Here is a 20,000-nt window from a genome sequence, read left to right as displayed (position 1 = left end):
TGCCATAACCATACTCTCTCTTCTTTGAATGAATCAATCCAAATCTCTCTTTGCACACATCACATGCACATGCACACATGCACAGTTGCACAAAACACACACACACACACACACACACACACACACACACACACACACACACACACACACACACACACACACACACACACACACACACACACACACACACACACACACAAATGGGGCAGTAGTAGCTCAGGAGGTAGAACGACCGGAAGGTTCCCAGTTCAATCCTGGGCTCCTCCAGAGCTAATGTCGAAGTATCCTTGAGCAAGACTCTGAACTCCAAATTGCTCCTGGTGAGCAGGTTGGTGCCTTGTATGCCATCGGACTATGAATGTGTGTGTGAATGGGTGAATGTAATGCACAATCATTGTAAACGCCTTGGATAAAGGCGGCTATTCTACTAGATACACATACGTTATGTCCTAACACAAGCAAACATGGGAAGGAGGAGGACCAACGTCACATGAGTCATTGTTTGTTCCCGCAAAAACTCGGATAGTGATGCCCAGGTTGACAATGGTTGAATGGACGGGTCCTCAGTCCACTCCTCACGCAGGACTGACCGCCACTCTGAGGGTCATCAAACACGTTCTGTTTCAAGAGGGGAGTGGGGGTGGATCACGCCGTCAGACGCAGCATGACGATGACTTTGGCTTCTCGCTGCAGCAGCTGAGGGAGCTGTGCCGGCGACCTGGCACCGACGCAGGGGCTTGGCAGCCGAAACGGGCCACCGACCTCAAGTTGGGAGAGGGTTGGCATGAGGCAGGCAGGAAGGAAAAACAGCCACTCGTCGGGGAGCCCGGTGTACCTTTCCGGGCACAATTCTGCTGAGCAGGACTGTGCCTCTCCGCTCGTGCAATGTCACCTCACACCACCTCCCCCCCTCGGCCACGCACGGCCACACTGTCAGCACCGTTAAGACATCCGGATGATGCCGCGGCACACACGTAACGCGTTGCAGCGTCGACTGGGTCAGCTGCTTGATGACGACGGAGGTTCAAAGTCACGAGTGACGGGGCTTGTCGGAACCCGGCCGCACGTGGGCGAGAAGCACTCGCAGGCTAAAGGGACGTTTAAAAAGACACATTCTAGGTCATTCTGACTCGCTTGTTCTGTTCTCTGGTGCCCTTGTCTCTTCCCTTGCGTCTCCTTTTACCGCTCGCTCGGCACGACTCTCATCTCTGTCAATTATTTTGTATCAGTCCTTCTCTTGTGCCCTGTCACTTCACCACGTCATATCTTCTTCTACTCTCCATGCTTATGTTCTCTCTTTCGCTTTTTCTTTTTCCCCCTGACCTCTTCTCTTCTCTCCTCTTTTGTTTTGTTTTTGATCTTCCGGCATGATCACGGGCAGTGGTGTGCTGTGGATTTTTTTCGCTAGTGGAGCGGTCGTGTGCACGTGAGCGATTGCCGATTGAAATAACCTCTTTAATATGTAGGCCTATTTATTAACCCACAATATACTGTATATCAAATTGTATTTATATTTACTTGCATAATGGAGAAAATTTAGTGTTGTCATAATGCATTTACCTCGCAGCCACCACTGTAATTTAATTAGTTCATGAATCCATCAGCCACACTGTCATTCAACTCTTTTGACTGCTTCAGACAGAACTTCTCACACCTACAAGGCTCACACAATGGATGGAGCATTAATATGCATCAACCAGGTCATCGTTGCTGTTAATTCAGGCTGTGCACTCGGCATTGATCGCCAGGTTTTGTTAGCGAGGTGCGTAAACAAACAATGGTGCATGTGAGGGCGTGCGTGCAGCTTCAAAGCTAGTGGCCAGCACACCCCTGATTACGGGTGTATAAAGACTATTGTAATTAAAAAACACTGAATTAATTTTCTGATTAATGAATTGCATTTTCATAGCGCTTTTCTAAGTACTTCACAATGGTTCATTCGTTCATACATTGGGAGGTGCATGGCAAACCGTCGACGTCAGCGTCCTCACTTCCCACATTCACACACCAGTGGTGGCAAGCTGACACCGACGGACTCATTGGAGGCAGTGTGGGGTTCAGTGTCTTGCCTAAAGACACTTCGACATGTGGACAGGAGAAGCCGGGATTTGAACCGCCGACCCACGGATCATTGGACAACCTGCTACTCTATCTACATCCTGAGCCACAGCCAAGATTGCAATTTAAAAAAACATCAGAAATATATATAATAAAAATCAAATCTAATAACCTCATCTAAAGTCTGCTGTTATTTAGTTGCACATAAGGTCTTGGTGATCTCCCACATTTCTCAGTTTGTCTGATGCAGGTCATCAGCTCTTCTTCCCTGGGGGGAGATATCCAGCCTCTGTCTGAAGTTGGACTTCAGCAGCTTTCTGGCAAAGCCAAGACAGTGAAGACACAGTTGAGTTGACCCTCCAACAGTGTTGAGTTCATCAGCAAAAACTATGGACTAGTGGAGAAGAGATCCATTACGATGCTGCCAAGGCCCGCCAAAATACATTCGTTGACGGGACTCGTCTGGGTGCATTTTGCTAATAGTTGCTAAATTATATATTAATTCCTCTCCTCTCCTCTCCTCTCCTCTCCTCTCCTCTCCTCTAGGAAGTACAACATCCGTGTGGAGGACATCATGGTGAGAGACGTGAGGTACATCACTCTCAACTGCTGCTACCGTGACCTCCATGACGTCCTGCTGACCGGACAGCTCAAGACCCTGGCGCTGGTGGAGTCCGCTGGTACGACACACACACACACACACACACACACACACACACACACACACACACACACGCACACGCACACGCACACACAGTTTAGTATTGTAATACTCTGTTACAAGTAAAAAGTCCGGAGTAAAAGTACAAAAGTATTGGCATCAGAATGTACTTAAAGTACTAAAAGTAGAAAGTACTCGCTATGCAGAACATCCCATTTCACACGTTTTCAAATGTATAAAATATTTTGAAAAGTGCAGATCTACAAGCTCACAAATATCGTCTGGCCGAAATGTATATAGGGCTGAAGTGGGTAATTTATGTTTTTACGTAATATTCTAAATCGACAAAGTAACTAGTAACTAAAGTTTTCAAATGCATTCATTGGCTTCCGAAGTCCCACAGGACCATTGGATTGGTGCTTCTGACACAGCTCACATATGAAAGAGGTGGCAGGTCTTCTGTGGGCCCTCTTCTCATCCCACTGAAGCAGCAGGTGTTCTTCAAACCTCTGAAGTCCCTTCTGGGTTTCAAGCCTCCAGGTGTCTCTGTTTTTTAGCTGAGGCTTCCCACGTGGTTGTGTCGATGTTTGTGGCTTTTAGGTCTCGCTTGCATAGATCTCCCATCCCATTTTTGCATATGGAAGGCATGAAGTCTCCTTTTCTTGATGAGCCTTGAGTGTCCATGTCTCACAGGCATACAGGAGTGTGCTCACCACACAGGCCCTGTATACCTGCACTTTGAGTTTGGTGTTCTCCCATACCCTTTTGAAGAACACCAAACTCACAGACCACAGTGGAGTAAAAGTACAAAATTTGCCTCCGAGATGTAGTGGAGTGGAAGTAAAAGTACGGGAAATTGGAAACACTCCAGTAAAGTAAAACTACCTCAAAACTGAACTCAGGTACAGTACTTGAAATGTACTTAGTTACTTTAGAACACTGGTTGACCAAATGCATTTGGGTCTCCATCCGTAATCAACAGGACTAAATGTAAGGAAATCAAATTATTGTCTTAACAATGCGACAAAACCAAAAAATATATATATTATTGAACTCAAGTCTCCATGGGGTGAGTAATCGATAGAAGTGAACTACTCCTTTAAGTAGGGACCATCAATGCAGCAACAGAAATCCAATAGCTTTTAAGATACAGACCACCACCATGGCATGCAGATCACTGGAGGCCCCACCGGGACCAGGCTTATGCAACAGCCCAATGGTTGCCATCACACAGTGGGGGACACACACAGCACATAATGGAGAACTGTGGGTACCAGAGCACGTTCTCTGCTACGCCGATGAGACTCTGTTGTCCCACTGAAGTGCACATTTGTTATGCCAAGACCGCGCCAATTATGCCATTGTGCCGGTACAATTAGCCATGCCATTTAACCAAATACTTAATCACAGCGGACTGTCACAAAGGCAATTACTTAAAACAAACAAGCTGTGTGAGTTTTGTGCGTGCGCGCGCGCACTCACGCACACGTGCGCGCACACACACACACACACACACACACACACACACACACACACACACACACACACACACACACACACAGTGTTCTTTCTCTTCGTTATATAACCGCCTCTCTGCAGTGATGCATCATGGATGCAGAAAACCTCCTGTGGTTGACACTTTGTCTCAAGCCTTTAAATAGAACTTGTTGACTCGCTCTGTCTGTCTGTCTGTCTGTCTGTCTGTCTGTCTGTCTGTCTGTCTGTCTGTCTGTCTCTCTCTCTCTCTCTCTCTCTCTCTCTCTCTCACCCTCTAATCTCTCCGCCCCACTCTCTCCATTTATCCCCTCCTCAATCATCCCCACTTTTGTCCCTCCTCTCCCCCCTTTTCTCATCTTCTCCTCGCTCTTTCTTCAATTTCTTTCCCCCTACATCGTCCACGGTGTGTTCCCTCGCTCCGTCAATCCCTCCGCTATGTATTTTTTAAGCGACCATTTGTAACTCGAATTCTGCTCCTGGCGGGTCCCTGGAACTAAATATTTTGAGATGGGGGTCCGTGGCCAAATGCATATAATTTTGGGGGTCCTTCACATGAAAATATTTGAGCACCACTGACATAGAAACATAGGTTTTTCAAAAAACCTTAGAAGGATTTGAAATATTCAGACTTGCTGTTCTCTTCACCCTCTCCATCACTCCTCCCTCGTCCTCTTACGCCTTCTCTTCGCCAAAACTGCCACCACCACCATCTTTCCCGACCCATCCAAAATAATCCTCATCTTTGGGCCGATGCATACTCCACTTTTAGAGATGAATTTATTTCGGTTCGGTTCGGGGAGTCACAAAATCTCGACAGCACCGAACAGCCGAATTATTAACGGTACGGTGAGCTTGTAGATCTGCTATTTTCAAAAGATCGTTATACATTTGAAAACTTGAAATAGGACATTCTGCCTAATGAGTACTTTTTTACTTTGGGTACTTTAAATGCATTTTGATACCAATACTTTTGTACTTTTACTCAAGTCAATTCAGAACTTTTTACAGACTTTTGCTTTGTAACAGAGTATTTCTATATTGCAGTATTGAACTTGAACAGTATAAAACATGCGAGTGCATTTTTCCCACCATTGCGTCCATCTCTTAGAGTCCATGATCCTGCTGGGCTCCATCGAGCGTGCTCAGCTGCAGTCCCTCCTGTCGCAGCAGCTGGGTCGCCCGCGCCGCCTGGAGTACATTCAGGAGCGCGCCTGCGCCGAGAAGAAGCGGATGTCCATGGAGCGGCTGTCCGTGGCGTCCCACCCGGGCAGCGAGGACGGCAGCCAGCGGGCCAACCAGGAGGTCCGCTTCCAGGTCAGAGTTCCCGTCGAGATGGGCTTGGTGGGGAGGGGGGACATTTAGCAAACATTCACACTTGTCACTCACTGGATAAGAATCCGGTGAGTGACCTGACCCGGTGGTTTTCAACTGTTTTCATATCCATTCATGTCCATTATGTGTTTGGCATTTGAGCCACAGACCACGATCTGATGAGATTTTGCCTCTCGGCTCTCTTAAAAATATTTTGTTGTCGTTTGATTACGTCCACAATTCCAAGCTGTTTTGATGTTGGTACCATAGAAGAGATAACAGGCAAACCTTGACCAAAATAACAATTCTTCTACATTCTCCAATTGTGTAGACTTCTAGTGAATTAAGTTATGCAGGTGTTTAACAATAATTTTACGTGTAATGGACCCGTAATGGTTTCATCCATCAAGCTCACAATATGTTGTGTTGACTCATAGTCACCTTCAGCTATTTTCCATTTTTTTTAATCTATTCATCGGACTATTAATGTGCAACATCTCTGTACTGTACGTATACGGGTCTGCATTTTGAAAATGTTGACATTTTGTAAAAATGTATTTCCAAAATGTCACGTATAATGATATGCCCAAACTTACCTGAATAATTGAGTCAGTGAAGGCCAAACATAATTGTGCCTTTTAATGAGTGATAAACGATTGAATGTGTCTAATCAGTCCACGCTTTAAAATACATTAAACTACATTAAAATGAGTTGAGCTTCACATCCCACTGAAATGAACTGGCTTCCTCAAATATCAAACAGCCCTGCGCTGTGCTTTGGAAAATGGTTGGGCAGTAATGTCAAGTGCACCGTGAATAAACCCCATGTACTGTGAGAAGACGTCACCATCTGATTCAACCCTCTTAATGTCAGCACGTTGCAATGATGACACAACCCATACAGGAGAAAGTGTAGTATTAATTCCAGATATATAAGCATTACAAAAAAGCTAATTTGCCAACATCTTACAATAAATGCGAGAAGTCTCTGTGAGCGTGTATGTCTGCGTGTATGTAATCCGCGTATCGGGCGGCCAAGCTTCTAGTATCAATAATCAGTGAAGGTTGATAGTTTTTAAATGTTTTCTTTCTTATTCAATATCAATGTAGGTTTGATTAGTCTTTTAAGCAGATGTTCTAGTTTAGTTTAATTCATTTTTCAAGGTATTTTTTTATTTTTATTCTTTGTTATTGTAATAAGGAGTCGGAGTAGTCGGGGGCAACATTCAACGAAGCCAGAAAAATAGCAAAAATAATGACACATATCCTTCCAAAAGCTGTTAGTCCATGGGCCATACGAGATGTCGGTATTGGAAAGGTGGCAAAGGTTATCATGCATTTTTGAAAAGCTCTATATCTGTAGATTATAATTTGGTATGATGACCCTTTCTGAGACACAGCTAAATTGGTGTTATCAGCCGCTAGAGTTGGTGTCCCATTAACTTTACATTACAGGGAAAAAAAGCAAAAAAAGAATCTGCTTTTAGTAACATATTAGGGGTCAAACTAGGGGTTTTTCATGATTCTGAATCCATTGGAAGCATCTGTTTTTCACAAAAAATATTCCTTGGGCTGAAAAACAGCCTCACAGGACTATGGTTTAGTGATGAAAAGTGATTAGTGATGAAAAGTGATGAGTCATCACTTTTCACACTTTTGTGGGGGCCTTTTTAGCCCAATGAATGTTTTTTTAGGTAAAACAGATGTTTGCAATGGATTCAGAATCATGAGAATCCCCTAGTTTAACCCCTCATATTTTACTTAAAGCAGATTATTTTTTTGCTTTTTTTCCCCCTGTAATGTAAAGTTAATGGGACACTAACTCAAGCGGCTGATAACACCAATTTAGCTGTGTCTCAGAAAGGGTTATCATACCAAATTATAATCTACAGATATAGAGCTTTTCAAAAATGCATGATAACCTTTGCCACCTTTCCGATACCGACATCTGGTATGGCCCATGGACTATGTGTGTGTGTGTGTGTATGTGTGTGTGTGTGTATGTGCGTGTGTGAGGTGACTGAGGTCATCTCTTCGGGAGGTTCAGTCGGTACGCTCAAACAAGCCGAGTCTCTGCACTCGACACGTCCTCTCTCTTAGCGCCTTAAGAGCCTGTGTTGAAACGGGACCTAAGAGGCTATCGATTTCACTTCCTGTGGGCGTGAGGAGCGGCGTTATAAGGTCAGAGCCTCCCAGTGGAGCACTGGGAAAAGTCCAGTAGAAGCAGTCTGACGTCGGCGCGGCCCATGGTTTGTCCTCACCACCGGGTCAGGTTTCTCCCTGTTAACTCACTGGATGCTGTCGACCAAGGACGTGCAGAGAATGTTATAGAGATATCTAAAAGGGCCCTTTGGCGAAAACATCGAAAATAGAAGACCTCCAAGCTCACAACGCGTCACAGCGCGACGCGTTATGAGCTTCGAGGTCGGCTATTTTCAATGCTTGATTTCTACACATTTCTTGATTTCAACGTAAGATGCTGCATTCAAGTTCAGGAGAGTTTGGACAAGGCAATTCTCTTGAATGCTGCCTTCAGGGTAAAAGGGCTGGGGCTCAAGCCCCCTTTGATGTGTATGTGTGCACGTGCCTGCTGTCGACCAGGTTGGCAAGTGACTCTTTGATGTCCTGTGTGCCCTCGGCGAGTGTGACGAATGTGATAGGGTTTTATATTAAACCGTATATCTTGTTGTCTGGGGCAGCCGCGGCTGAAGAGAAAAACTCAAATTCCCACAATGCAACGGGAGATAACTCGACCAGGAAATCCGGTTTTCCAATATATAGGCCAACTCCAGATCACGTTCACGTTTAAAACAAGCCCTTCTCTACTGACTGTTACAAAAGCACTGATGGCCGCGATTGTCATGTTTCTGTTCTGAGTGATAGAACATACTATCGCGACGAAAAAGGAAATACTGATATTACCTTTACTCTGATAACTTTTACAAAAAAAAAAAAAAAAAAAAAAAAAAATGGCACTCTGTGATTAAATCATTGTTTAATCTACGGCATCCAATGTGTTAATAAACTTGACCTTTCACTCTGTACTTAGTCCCTTAATTCCCCTCTACACCAAAGTTCTCAGAATATGGACGCTAGGGTTCAAGTGGTTAACCCTTTTAGTGCCTATCCCGAACATGTTCGGGATATTCGGGATCAAAAACAATTTTTTATTTGCTATTTTACTTACCCCGAGCTGCTTGGAGCAACGTGGGTGGTCCCGGCTCGCCCAGCGCTCACCAACGAGAGACGCTAGATGCTCTGACGATTTATTCCATTGAAAATGGTTTAAAATAAAGTTTAGACCCCCCCCAATGTTCACCAAATGTTCATTGTAGGCGGCGCGACGTATTCCAGGGTGCCTATCCCGAACATGTCCGGGATATTTAATAAAATGAATTATTTTATCGGAGGCCTCAACGAAGCCCCGGTCTAGACGTCCATCCTTGGCCGGGACTTAGACTCGGCCATCCACGGGCCGTATTCGCGCTAACGGCCGAATCGCGCCGCCCACTCCAATAATAAATCACATCTTTAGACAGGATTTTCTCCGGATTGTGTCCCCAGACCCAAAGAGAAAGTTTTTTGCGGCTGAAATAGCTTTAGATCGGGCTTCTAAATGGGTTAGCATTTTGGCTACGTGTCAGCTAGCTTCCTCCTCTCGACACCCATAGGATTGACCGGAGTGAAAACACAAGCCAGTTGGGAGAGGGTCGACGAAAGCTATAAAGAAGGTCTATGGATAAATTTCTGGCACTCTAGCACCCCTTGTGGCCGGATGGCACTGTATGAGTTAATATAAAAAAGGAGAGAAAAGTTTCTATCAAACAAAGATTTGAAGGACCCCCTGTAGTAACTCTGAGGACCCCCATCTCAAAATATGTTGTTCCAGGGACCCCCCAGAAGCACAGATTTGAGTTAAAATGTTTGCTTTAAAATATATATATGCAAATATTTGCGTGGCACCAAGTGACATGCTATGAGCTTTTATATCTGCACATTTTTAATAGCCAAAGTATTATTTTATTTTGATGATGCACACCTCAAAGGTTAGTGAAAAAAGTGCATACTGTTCAGAAGGAGATCTCTGATTGTGACATCTAAGAAAATGACCTGCACACTGTCAGGAACTTGCAAAAAAAAGTTGCTCGGTCGTTAGACCTTCATCAGGACGGACACAAGATGCTTTCCTGTTTTTTAATGGGTTAAGGGAACGGAGAGGAAGCCATTCCCAGGATCCCTCTTGTCATCGCGCCTCTCAGCAGCCGCCATTAGCGGACACAATCCAATACCATTCTTAATGGTTGCAAAATTAAAGCAAGCTTCAAGAGGCGAAGACACCCGGGATGACGGATATGATTGGAAACGGGGGCGAAATGAGATTAGCAAAAGAGAGAGAGAGAGAGAGGGAGATTGTTATATATTTTTGATTTCTTTCTGGTGCGGTCCAAGTGGTTTATTTAATAGCTGGTTTGATACGGAAGAGAGAGGATATTGCACCAACACAAATTCCATCACTCAAACGGCATGTGCATGGCGTGCGTGCGTGCGTGCGTGCGTGCGAGCTGGGGGAAGGTTAAGAGTAATACCTCAGAGCATTAACATGTGTTGTTAAACTACCAAATCGTCACTGTCGGGCAAAAACCTCTCCAAGTTTCAAATGTGTCAGTTTTTTTCGTAAAGTAAAGCCCTGCTTCATCATACAAGACCGTTGCACAAAACTAGTGAAAATGGCCGATCGACAAGCACACAACGCCTCGCACCGCGAGGCGTTGTGTGCTTGCAGATCGGCTATTTTCACTATTTTAAATCACTTTTTAAACACAAAACGAACGGTTTTGGACACAATAGGTTTCAAAATGTAAAGGAGAAAGCTGTATGGGTGTGTTAGATGTTTCTTGGGCTCACATACCGCTGTGTTCAGAATGGTGATTACCTCTCTCTCTGTCTTTCTCTCTCTCTCTCACCGCCCATTCTGCTGCTAGATTGCGGCGAACAGTCGGGCACGCCCTGAGGCGTGGACGCAGGGAAGGAAGGGAAAACGAGAGAGAGAGAGAGAGAGATAAAGGGCTAGAAGGAGAGAGACAGAGAGAGGGATGGAAGCAGAGACTCTTGAGAGGCTCCAGTGATTTCCTCAGCGTTTGACCCCTAAGGCTCCACATGTCAGGGATAGTCAGCTATTCATCACACACTCTCTCTCTCTCTCTCTCACTGTCCCTGGTCTTTCCTCATTCAGGTCTCATTTTTCATCGCCTTAAGTTTTCAATTTCCACTTTTTCTCCCCCCTCTCTCTCTTCTGTTGCTGCGTTTTCATTCCCCTTCCATTTATCTGAATCCTATTCATCCATCCCAGCGCTGCCAGTTATTTCTCTCCGATGACTCCTCAGAAAGTGAAAGGGAGGGAGGAGTGAGTCAGAATCGGCTTTCAGGCGGGATCAGACACAATCGGACGTTTCAAATAAAGAACTTTTAACATGTCCTTCTTTTGAGCCTTGTTGATGCGTTTATTTGTCATCTGTGTGTGTGTGTCTGTGTGTAGATCTCCACAGAGGAGTCGTCTTTCAGTCCTACCCGTCCCTCTCTCCAGAAGCCCCTCAAACCTGCTCTGAAGAGACCATCTGTAGTGGAGCGGCCATCTGTGGTGGACCGACCCACCGAGATCCCCATCGGTAAGAGAGACACACGGACACGCACACGCACGCACGCACGCACACACACACACACACACACACACACACAGTGATGTGTAAACACAAGGGCCGCATGAAACGGCCCCGACTGCAGACAGTTGCGGCGCCAGAGAACTTTTTTCCCCTGCTGTTGCTCTGGCCGTGCTCGATTAGTCAGCAGTGTGCGCTCTGGTTATTGCTTTCTAAATGTTTAATGGGCTGCATTCGTCTGGCACTTTCTTCTGGTCGGTGTTACTGAGCACTCAGGATGTGCTTTAAGTTCAACCCATTCATACACAGTGGTGGAAAAAGTACTCACAAGTAAAATTACAAAAGTGTTGGCATCAAAATGTACTCAAAGTACCAAAAGTAAATGTACAAAATGTCTGAAAATAGCAGATCTTTTTTTTTTAAGGTTTGTTTTTGGGCTTTTATGCCTTTATTGATAGGACAGTAAACTGACAGGAAATGGCTGAGAGATGGAGAGGCACACATTGTTGTGCTGCATACAGAGCTACATCTAACCAGGGTCTTACACACACGCACGCACGCACGCACGCACGCACGCACGCGCGCACACACACACACACATGCGTGTGTGCGTGCGTGTGTTAAGAAAGAGGGATGCGAGAGACAGTTACTCAGTGATTTCCCCTCTTGTTGACCCTGAAGCCTTTTTATCACACACAAACGCACTCATTTTGTTATGTTCACCCCCTGCTCTGTCTCTCTCTCTCTCTCTCTCTCTCTCTCTCTCTCTCTCTCTCTCTCTCCCCCAGGCCCCCAGGATAACTCCGGCATTGCCTTAAAGAACCTGTTCTGCACCAACCCTGATGCAGAGGGGCTGGAGGTGAGAAATATGCGTGCGCACGCACACAGCCACACACACACACACACACACACACACACACACACACACACACACACACACATTCTGTTATTCTCAGTGATTGCATACGCCCACACAGCCTTGTGCTATAACTCGCATACAGTCCTTTATGCTCTGACACGCACACACACACACACACACACACACGCACACGCACGCGCGCACACACACACACACACACGCACACACACACGCGCACACGCACACACAGACAATAATCTCTTTCCTGCCCTGTATTCTTACCTCGGCTGACCTCCTCCCTCACATGCCTTTAGCTGTGTGTGTTTCATTTAGCCTCCCTCTCCCTGGGGGGGCCAACACACTCCAATAGTATAGAGTCGATCCGCAAGCTCACAACGTGTCCCAACACGACGCGTCGTGAGCTCGTAGATCGGCCATCGTCACGGAAGAGCGAAGTGCAGAGGGAGAGGTGTCATTTCAGAAAGGAATAGCGGGTGGCAAAATAGCCCCTTCTCTAAAATAGCGAAAATAGTGCTTGTAGATCCACTATTTTTGCGTGTTTGTTAGGGCCTCGAGAAAGAGAAAATGTTTGAAAATGATTGCAAGATGCAATTTTAAATGTTGGCATTTAGCAAACGCTCTTAATCCAGAGTGACTTACAACAAGCAAGGTAATACATCAATACATCAACATCAATACATCAAATGCATAGAAATAGTAATCTAAGAAAAAAGAACGTATGTAGACCAAGTACTTATTCTGTAAAAACTTTGAGGGTAGGCGAATGAAGAGGTGAGTCTGAAGAGGTGAGTCTTCAGACCACGGCGAAAGCTAGGCGAATTGTCTAGGACGAGTGGATCGTTGTCCTGGGGTTTAACGCTGTGTTTGTCTCCGCCCACCCACCCCACGACAAGAACAACAACAACATGGAGGGCAGAAGGACGCCCAAACGCGTCAGGATATCCGTCGTGGTAAGACCCACCAATCGGAGCCGCTCCGAAACGCCCCTGGAAAACGGGGCTCTCTCCCATCATCAACCACCGGTCACAACCAATCCTCACCTGCTGCAGGGGCTAATCCCCCCCGCCGATGGCACCCGTGATCTGAGCACAGACTCGGTGCCATCGTGCCGAAAAGTGTCGTTGAACGCCCTCCTTCCTCCTTTTCCGTTCGTTCAACCCCTGCTGGTCTTTGGGCCGGCCTCCGTCGGGACGACGTGATTGGCCGTGTCTTCTATAATGGACCAACGGTCAGTAGGGGTTGTGGAGAACACTTTGACTGCTAAAACTCCCACACCAAAACATTACCCAAGATATTCAGTGTTATAGGGAACGTGTGCAGATCCTGAGCTTGAATCCCATTGTTCACCCAAGTGTGATTCTCTGTGAAATGTCAAATGTCGCTAAATGGTGACATCGGCAGCGGCATTTTACGACGTTTCATGGAAAATTGCACATTAGACTTAGTGTATTTTTGCCCCACCCTGTATTTATGAGTTTCAAAGGTAGTCCTACACTCGCCATGTTAGGGTCGGAGTAGAAGTAGTGTTGGAGATAGGACCTCAAAGTTGTAACTTAGTTACTTTACCTCACTGGATGACAGAGACACAGGTGTTTCAATTTGTCTGATTGGCATGGAACATTAGTACTATATCAATCAGACACGATGAAACACCTGAGTCGGTCGCCAACATGACAGGTGTATGTCCGACATTTGAAACTCTTGAATTATCTCAAATCAAAACAATGGGATTTAGGTTCGAAATTTCTAAAGTCTCTCTTGAGAGTGTACAAATGCAACCATTGTGTACATTTGCAGATTCTCTGAGATACGGATGGATGAAGTAGCATTGAGAATCTTTCCGTGTACTGCAAAAAAAAAACGAAAAAAACAAACAAAAAACAGTTGTGTACAAAATGGCCTAAAGTCGTCATGACTCGGGTGTGGTTGGAGTGCGGTCAATGTGTCCAACAGGGGGAAGGAGGCTGTTCAACCTAGCATGCTGCGCTGTCCATCATCAGCCATGTCACCCGAGGCGTCCAATCAGTGACTGCCTCATTGTTGTGTCAGGGGCAGGACTAATTGAGTCTCACCCTGCCCGATGAATCACCCTGACGCCACCACCATTACATGTCCAATATCGTCGTTGTCGGGTGGAAACCTTGAACGTCCAAAACCGTTGGTTTTGCATTTATCATCTAATGATTCAAACTAGTGAAAACAGCCGATCTACAAGCACACAACGCCTCGCACCGCGAGGCGTTGTGTGCTTGTAGATCGGCTGTTTTCACTACTTCTGTGCAACGGCCTTGTGTGATGAAGCAGGGCTTTACTTTGCGAAAGAACGTACACATTTGAAACTTGGAGATACGAGGTTTCCACCCGACAACGACAATATGCTTCAGGTCTAATTTAGTGCGTAGAGAGATTTCATCGCTGTAATTCATCAATGTACCCACAGCATACCGCTCGGGAGGGGGGAAGGTGATGTATGTGTTCGCCCGTATGTGCGATGATCATGTCAAATACTATCTGCATATTTCTTAATTAGACCTTAAAGAGTGTTATGCCAATGAGATGATCACGACACGTGAAGACATTTTGTGTGAGTTATTATTGGAGAATGTTTCGAGACACACGCTGGGATAAAACGATGAGGTTTGAAACGCCTGCACGACGATGCATGTCAATCAATGAGACGAACTGATTCGCAGACTCAAGACTAATGATTCCACGAACACCGGATGATCCAGTGCTGCATGTAAATGCCATGATAAAATGATAAATGACCGAACGGCAGGATCAAAATCCAATCCCCCTATCCGTATCAGGCCATGTAACAAACCGTAATGTAATAAGAAGGATGGGTCAAAATGCAAGAACATATCTCCCTAAATGGGACATTTTCTTTTCCCCCCAAATTCCACCTATTCAGTGAGGCATTATGATTCATTTTGACCGACCATGACAGATCTGTAAATTATTACATTATCATTTGTTACAGGCCCTCATATCACCGTTCCAAAATTACGTGCCACGTATCAAATCAGTGTTCCCTTGTCCTCCAGTAATTTATCTTGGTTATTATGTCGGCTGTAATCAGACAAATTGTGGTCGTGAGTTTTGTCTTTTTTCCCTCATCGCTCATACGATGTCATTCACTTCAATAGGAGCCACCTCCCAGCCTAAGGTCTCTCTTTATCTCTTTATCTCTTTATCTCTCATACGATGTCATTCACTTCAATAGGAGCCACCTCCCAGCCTAAGGTCTCTCTTTATCTCTTTATCTCTTTATCTCTCATACGATGTCATTCACTTCAATAGGAGCCACCTCCCAGCCTAAGGTCTCTCTTTTGGGTGAGCATATCGTCCAGTTATCTTTTTCTGTTCGCAGTGCGTTTGTGAGTAAAAAAAAAACAGCATTAGCAATGAATGCAGCCTGCCACCAATGAGCAGTGGCGTCAGTTCAGAAAAGGCTAAGGTATGACAACATGTCATGTTTCCATACCTTAGCAACAGGCATGATACATTTATTTTAAGAAGTACATTCTATTTTTTCTCAGTTTCTACGGTTTCTTGGGCTGGATATGGCAGCCTGGAACGGTTGTTCAAGTGCAGCTAAACTTGGCAAGTAAACATGCCACAATTAACAATATTGCATTGCACCTATGCAGCTGACCTGCGGAACCTGGGAATATAGGCGACCATTTTGTCAAGATGGGGAGAATAAAAGTGTGGAGAATATAATTATAATACCTTGTTAAAGTGACCATTTTGTTACATTTTGGATTTGTCGTTATTTTACTGTAATTTAACAACATAATAACCAGCACAGATAGACAAAAGAGGAATATAAATCATGGATTTATATTTAAAAGTAACCTTTATTTTCCCCATGGACCATGGTATGGCAGCTGCATACCCCTGCCATACCCAATTGACGCCCCTGCCAATGAGATCCACGCACACCCTCCTTTGATGTATACAGTGGTGGAAAGTAACTAAGTTCATTTACTTAAGTACTGTACTTAAGTACAATTTTAAAAATAGCCGATCTACAAGCTCACAATGCGCCGCACAAAGATCTGCTATTTTCAAAAGACGTGTACATCTGAAAACTTGAAATGGGACATTCTGCTTACTCAGTACTTTTACTTTTGGTACTTTAAGTGCATTTTGATGCCAATACATTTGTACTTTTACTCAAGAAATGTATGAATTCCGAACCTATTCTTGTAACAGAGTATTTCTACAGTAAAAATGTACTTATACTAATACTTTTTCCACCACGGTATAGCTGTTGTATAGAGTTGCACAGGGTTTTGTTTGTTGATTATAGCCGCAAAATGGAGTGTTGTTAATGGTTGCGTCAGTGTAAGTGCATTAGAAGTTATTGATGCTTTACATCCAAGGCCTACGGGCGCTAGGAGTGCATTGGTTTGACATGCGACGAATGACTGGTCCAATATGCGCGTATATGCATGCACATAAACAGTACATTAATATCCAGTGATTCATAATCCTATGTGTGAAAGCCATTTGCTGCATTTGATTTATTGCACGGACTGAGAGCTAAAGTATTGTAGCCTACTGATTTTGTCATTCATTCAAACCTTTATTTATTCTGGAAGAGGTTGCCCTAGTTTGCAGTGTCGTCGTCTCGCCGAGACGCATCCCAGTACACTTTAATTTTCTTTATTTTTTTCCCATTTATTTTTCATTGTATTGTCCTTGTGTCCTTGGACACCACAAAAGAACAGGAAAACAAACATGAAAGAAAAGGAGGACAAAAAGAAAACCAGTGCATTACGAAACAAACAATACACACACAAATTTACACAAGGGGAGATATCTGTCAAATTCCATTTTCACATCGATGAACAAAGCAAAACTGAAACTTTCCCCCCTTTGTGTGAAACAACACAAGTTCAAGAAGCGGTTGCAGACATGTGTGGGTACTGGTAGGTCTGCAATCAGAAAATTGACCGTACATTATGGGAGAACCGATCTTTATAAATTAAAGGTGTAGGTCAGTGGTTCTCAAACCAAGTGGGGTCCCCAATTTATTTTGTGGGGTCCCCAGATGATTAGCTTAATGTCATTTTTCTTCCCACTCAATGGTAAACAAACCAATACACAGTATAAGTGTATACAGGGTATCTGCACATTTATAAAGTGTCAATTTAAGGACTTTCAAGACCGTTTTATTACCAAACTGGCCAAACTGTCAAATATTAAGTTAGCAAGATGCTTGCGAGGCGTTGTGAGCATGTAGATCGGGTATTTTCACAATATTTATCTTTGGAACCGAGTCACATTAAATGGTAATGCCTACAATTCCAAGTGCTTGTCAGGGTGGGGGTCCCCAGTTCAAATATGTTTATTTTGGGGGCCACGGCCTAAAAAGGTTTGAGAAGCCCTGGTGTAGGTCATTCCAAGTGTTTGGGGCACTAAGGCCAAAGTCTGTTTTCCCCGCTTCATTCTTTACTTGGGGGACATATATACTGTAGGTCACTGGAGTGTGTCCTATATCATCGCTGTCGGGAAGAAACCTCGTATCTCCAAGTTTTACATTCGTAATTTATTTCGTAAAGTAAAGCCCTGCTTCATCATATAAGACTGTCGTACAAAACGAGTGAAAATAGCTGATCTACAAGCACACAACGCCTCGCATCGTGAGGTGTTGTGTGCTTGTAGATTGGCTATTTTCACTAGTTTACACAGAGGATTCCATTCCAGATCTGGAACACATCTGTGTTGCGTTAGACTTTAACCACTTTAACCATTATTTTATGGCTTTAGCTATTAAAACAAAAACAAAAAACAGATATACAAGCTCACAGCATGGCACCGAGTGCTGCACTGCAAGCTTGTAGATCTGCATTTTTAATCTTGAATTTCAATATTTTCTTTCAATATTTTGACCTGATTCTATAAATGTCTTCTAGACCCTTCAAAGGTTTTTGAAAAACGCATGTTCCTATCTCAGTGGTTCTCAAACCTTTTCATGTCAAGGACCCCTAGAAGTAGATGTATTTGGCCGCGGACCCTGATCTCGAAATATCATGTATCAGGCTTCTGGAGGGTCCCTAGGGACCCTCCAGAAGCAAAGATTTGAGTTACAAATGTTCACTTTAAAAAAGATGTATTCAAAGATTTGCAAAAAAGTCAAGAATTTTCAGAAATAGCCGATCTACAAGCTGAGCTACAAGCGGTGAGCTTGTATATCTGCATTTTTGTAATATGTTAAAGCATAAAATAATGGTTATAGTGTTTCTTTTTACATACTTCGAGACTTTTCGCACACGCACACGCACACACACACACACACACACACACACACACACACACACACACACACACACACACACACACACACACACACGCACTCTAGATTAGGATTAGAGATTCTTTTGCATCTCAATGGACTGCTCGCCCACACGAGCAACAACGGAGGTTTTCATAACTTGCGTGTGTGTGCATGCGTGCACACATACACACTTTTCTATGTATGTTTTTTAATTGAAGTCAATCATTTTATGATTGTCTGAATAAACGGTGAGAAGTTTCTCTTTATGAAGTGGTAACACAGTGGGAGGGTGAATGATTGGCTCAGAATGAGGACCTTTAGATGATCATGAGGGCTATTCATTATGTTTTATGGCTCCAGAGCACTCATGGGCCGCTGAGTTCCATTTTCATGGAGGAACTTGATTATAAATGGTGGAGAGGAGATAATTGGATATCTCGTGGTTATGAGAGCAGTCTCATTCTTACAGGAACACTTTAATACTTCTGCTCTTATGTAGTGCTGTTGGTTCTTTAACCACACCAAGCGTCCCTATGTTCTGTGGGCGTGTCGTTGTAGGCTGACATACGGCAGCAATAGGTGAACATTCTGTGAACATATGTGAGATTGCACGTTTGACTATTTTCAGAAAATTGGATTTGGTGTAAAGGGGGAAAAAGGGGTGCGATTACAGACCCCCGGAGCACCACGTATGTAGCGTTTTAAGTGGTTAACTCTTGGTTTGGAACATGAATGCGGCAAAGGTATAATGTCATTTCATTCATAGGTTTGCTTAGTTGAAATGATTCCCTTGAGGTTTGAATACAAACATTTTGCAATGCAGAGATTTCTTTCTTTTTTAAGCTGTCCAGTTGAAAGCTGACATCATTTTCACGCCAAGTAGCAACCATAGAAATAATTCTCTGATAGAATGGTCCCCACTCCTTCGGATGTTTTTTGTCACATTATATGCTGTATATAGTGAAATTTATCCTCTATAATTATGTCATTTACCCATCCTAGAATAACTAGGAGCAGTGAGCAGCCATTGGATTCCACAGCGCTCAGGGAGCAATTAGGGTTTAAAGGACGACTTCACAACATAATCTTCATATAATTGGTCCTCACTAATGTTCATGATAAAATAGTACCATTCTTTTCTACTTGGTCTGTGTCATCGTTAGGCTGCAAAAAAATATATTTAGTTTTTTATTATCGCGAGAACAATGGCTTCCATTATAGCACAGTAACCTTTCAGGAATAGAAAGCCTGCAGTTTCTATTAGCTTGGATTCCCCATCGATGATTTCACTGGTAGGCGGCCCAAAGCCCTCCCATGAGAGTGTTCAAAAGGCAGGCAGGCAGGCAAGCAGCCTCTGAGAGACAGTTGAGGGACAGGGTCAGGCAGCAAGCACCGTGGACGACTGCGTCTCCGTCATCAGACGGGTCATGTGACCCGTCAGATGACGCGTCAGTGCTTAAATAGCGGTCAAGACGCAGCTTTGCGTCTCTTGACGCAGCTTTGCGTCTTCTAGACACGAAACCGCGGCCCTGGTAGACTTACCACGTTTACAGACGCGATCATCACGGCTCTGTGAGACATACCGCGGCTCCAGACGCGATTATCGGTTTCAACCGCGGCTCTGAATTCCGAGACGCGGCTCAAAGA

At 44.4% G+C, this 20,000-nt stretch overlaps 1 protein-coding gene across 1 annotated transcript in view; it reads left to right on the top strand.

Annotated features, from left to right (window-relative positions):
- The window catches only part of LOC308290470 (chloride channel protein 2-like), a gene marked incomplete at its 3' end in the record, with an annotated part of 240,980 nt that overhangs the window by 195,854 nt on the left and 25,126 nt on the right, over positions 1-20,000 (top strand). Inside the window, exons 16-19 of the mRNA XM_080732317.1 lie at positions 2,605-2,738; positions 5,325-5,530; positions 11,064-11,193; positions 11,973-12,043. Of these exons, the coding sequence (XP_080588443.1) occupies positions 2,605-2,738; positions 5,325-5,530; positions 11,064-11,193; positions 11,973-12,043 (541 nt within the window). The remainder of the gene's footprint in view (positions 1-2,604; positions 2,739-5,324; positions 5,531-11,063; positions 11,194-11,972; positions 12,044-20,000) is intronic.

This window comes from Nannobrachium achirus, assembly GCF_963921795.1.
Source record: "Nannobrachium achirus genome assembly, chromosome: 8".
NCBI classification, from domain to species: Eukaryota; Metazoa; Chordata; class Actinopteri; order Myctophiformes; family Myctophidae; genus Nannobrachium; species Nannobrachium achirus.
This window is presented reverse-complemented; position numbering and strand designations above follow the sequence as displayed.